Genomic DNA, 2,633 nt, shown 5'->3' with positions numbered 1-2,633 from the left:
GGACTCGAAGTCATGAAACCATGAGATCATGCCAAAACCAAAACTGAGAGTTGGACAATTAACCGACTGAGCCACCCAGGCAGCCCCTCCCCTTGTGCTTCTAATACATTCTACCACCAATCCCTTCCCCCACATCCTCTTCTTTTTTTCTTGCTTAATTCGCCTTGATTCCGTTGAAACAAAAGAAACTTAACTGATGCCAAGAACCATTGTGGCTCATGCCAGAAGTATCTTCACTCTGTTACACAAAATTCCAAATGTTTGGCATGGATGGTGAGTTGCCTTCTTAGCAACGACAATCTAAAATGCAGCTGGAATCTTTAACTTATATCAAATATGCAAGATGAGGATCCCCAAGATGTAACCCAGATGGGCTGGGCCTCCCATGGGGAGCCTTGGCTCTCACTTTACATTCACTCCGAGGCCCTACTCACCACTATGTCATATCCTCCAAAACATAGCTAATACTACAACACATTAATAAGAAAATTGGTGTTCTAGTGAAGAATTCTTTGGAGTCTAGGAAAGAGCGGTCACATCCCATACATATCACCAAGCAGACATTTAATCCATTACCCTATCAGACATTTTCCCTCTTCCTACCAAAGAGCCCGCCTCTGCCAGTTGCCTCTTTCTCTTTTTTCTTTTCTCCCACCCAACTTTTTTTTTTAATGTTTATTTATTTTTATCTTTGAGAAACAGACAGAGACAGAGCGTGAGCGGGGGAAGGCCAGAGAGAGAGGGAGACACAGAATCTGAAGCAGGCTCCTGGCTCTGAGCTGCCAGCACAGAGCCCAATGCAGGCACAAGATCATGACCTGAGCCAAAGTCAGATGCTTGACTGAGTCACGCAGGCACCCCATCTCCCACCCAACATTAAAAGTTCTCTTTGTTCTCTTAAGAAAGTCAGCGTTTAGTGGCACCTGGGTGGCTCAGTTGGTTAGGGTCTGACTCTTGATTTCGCCTCAGGGCCTGCTTGGGATTCTCTAGCTCCCTCTCTCTCTGCTCCCCCTCTCAAAAATAAATAAATAAATAAACATTTAAAAGAAAAAAAAAGTCAGTCTTTAACCAGTGTGTATACACCATTCAACAAAAGAAAAACCCTGGTAGTTAGCAGAACAGCATATCCCTTGGGAGTGGGGATCTTGGTTCTTATCCAATGAGTTCTTTCTCAATGAACAGAGTCCCTCAAGTATGGGAACTCTATAGCACTCCTAGCACCTTGAATAATGGCCTGGCAAAATAGATTTTTCATAAAGAGTTTGTTGAATTAATTTCGTGTATCTTTCTGTACCTTTGTAGAGCCTAAAAAAGATCAACACATGAAATGTGTACTTGATAAGTGGTCCTTGCATAGATGAGCGCCTCACTTCTATTTAGTTCTTACTCAATATTCTGATGCTGGACTAAGCTCTACAATGTATTCAAAATTAGAGGTGATCAGCTTTTCCAACCAGGGCCAGGCAGAATGGCTCCCCCAGAGAAGGGTAGCAAGAAGAAGGGCCATTCTGCCATCATCAAGGTAGTGACCAGAGAATACACTATCAGCACTCACAAGCGCATCCATGGAGCGGGGTTCAAGAAGCGTGCCTCTCAAGCATTCAAAGAGATCTGGAAATTTGTCATGAAAGAGATGGGAACTCCAGATGTGTGCTTTGACACCAGGCTCAACAAAGCTGTCTGGGCCAAAGGAATAAGGAATGTGCCATATTGTAACCATGTGTGGTTGTCCAGAAAACGTAATAAGGATGAAGATTCACCAAATAGGCTCTAGGTGTTGGTTATCTACGTACCTGTCACCACTTTCAAAAGTCCACAAAAAAAAAAAAAGGGGGGGGGCGCCTGGGTGGCTCAGTCGGTTGAGCGTCCGACTTCAGCTCAGGTCACGATCTCACGGTCTGTGAATTCAAGCCCCTCGTCGGGCTCTGGGCTGATGGCTCAGAGCCTGGAGCCTGCTTCCGATTCTGTGTCTCCCTCTCTCTCTGCCCCTCTCCCGTTCATGCTCTGTCTCAAAAATAAATAAACGTTAAAAAAAATTAAAAAAAAAAAAGTCCACAGACAGTTAATGTGGATGAGAACTAATGGCTGATTATCAAATAAAGGTATAAAACTGCAACAACAAAAAAAATTAAAGGCAATCAAATTAATAATGCACATACTAACAGAATAGAGCATTAATGCAATCTATCTATGGATTAAATTATGTTGCTTTAGTGCTCCATGCTAAGGGTGTGAGCCATTTAGAAGAAAGTTTGGAATTGAGAAGAGCAGTCTAAATTTCCATTTCAAAGATGGTGGAAAGGTAGATAAGCCATGGAAAGGGCTTCATTTCTATGGATAAATATCTTTAAAAATTTTTTTTAAATGTTTATTTATATCTGAGAGAGAAAGAGACAGAGCACGAGCAGGGGATGGGCAGAGAGAGAGCAAGACACAGAATCTGAAACAGGCTCCAGTCTCTGAGCTGCCAGCACAGAGCCCAACGTGGGGCTCGAACTCACAAACCGTGAGTTCATAACCTGAGCCAAAGTTGGACACTTAACCGACTGAGTCACCCAGGCACCCCAATGGATAAATATCTTTAAAAAAATGATTATTGGGGGGTGCCTGGGTGGCTCAGTCAGTTAAGTTAC

The 2,633-nt window shown here is 43.2% G+C and overlaps 1 protein-coding gene across 1 annotated transcript; it reads left to right on the top strand.

Moving 5' to 3' along the window:
* Positions 1–1,468: 1,468 nt before the first annotated feature.
* On the top strand, positions 1,469–1,774 carry LOC106966597 (60S ribosomal protein L31-like). Its single transcript, XM_015062709.3, has one exon. It carries the CDS (start codon positions 1,469–1,471, stop codon positions 1,772–1,774), a length of 306 nt encoding a protein of 101 aa, XP_014918195.1.
* Positions 1,775–2,633: the final 859 nt, after the last annotated feature.

Source organism: Acinonyx jubatus, chromosome B1 (assembly GCF_027475565.1).
Source record: "Acinonyx jubatus isolate Ajub_Pintada_27869175 chromosome B1, VMU_Ajub_asm_v1.0, whole genome shotgun sequence".
In the NCBI taxonomy this organism is placed as follows: Eukaryota; Metazoa; Chordata; class Mammalia; order Carnivora; family Felidae; genus Acinonyx; species Acinonyx jubatus.
This window is presented reverse-complemented; position numbering and strand designations above follow the sequence as displayed.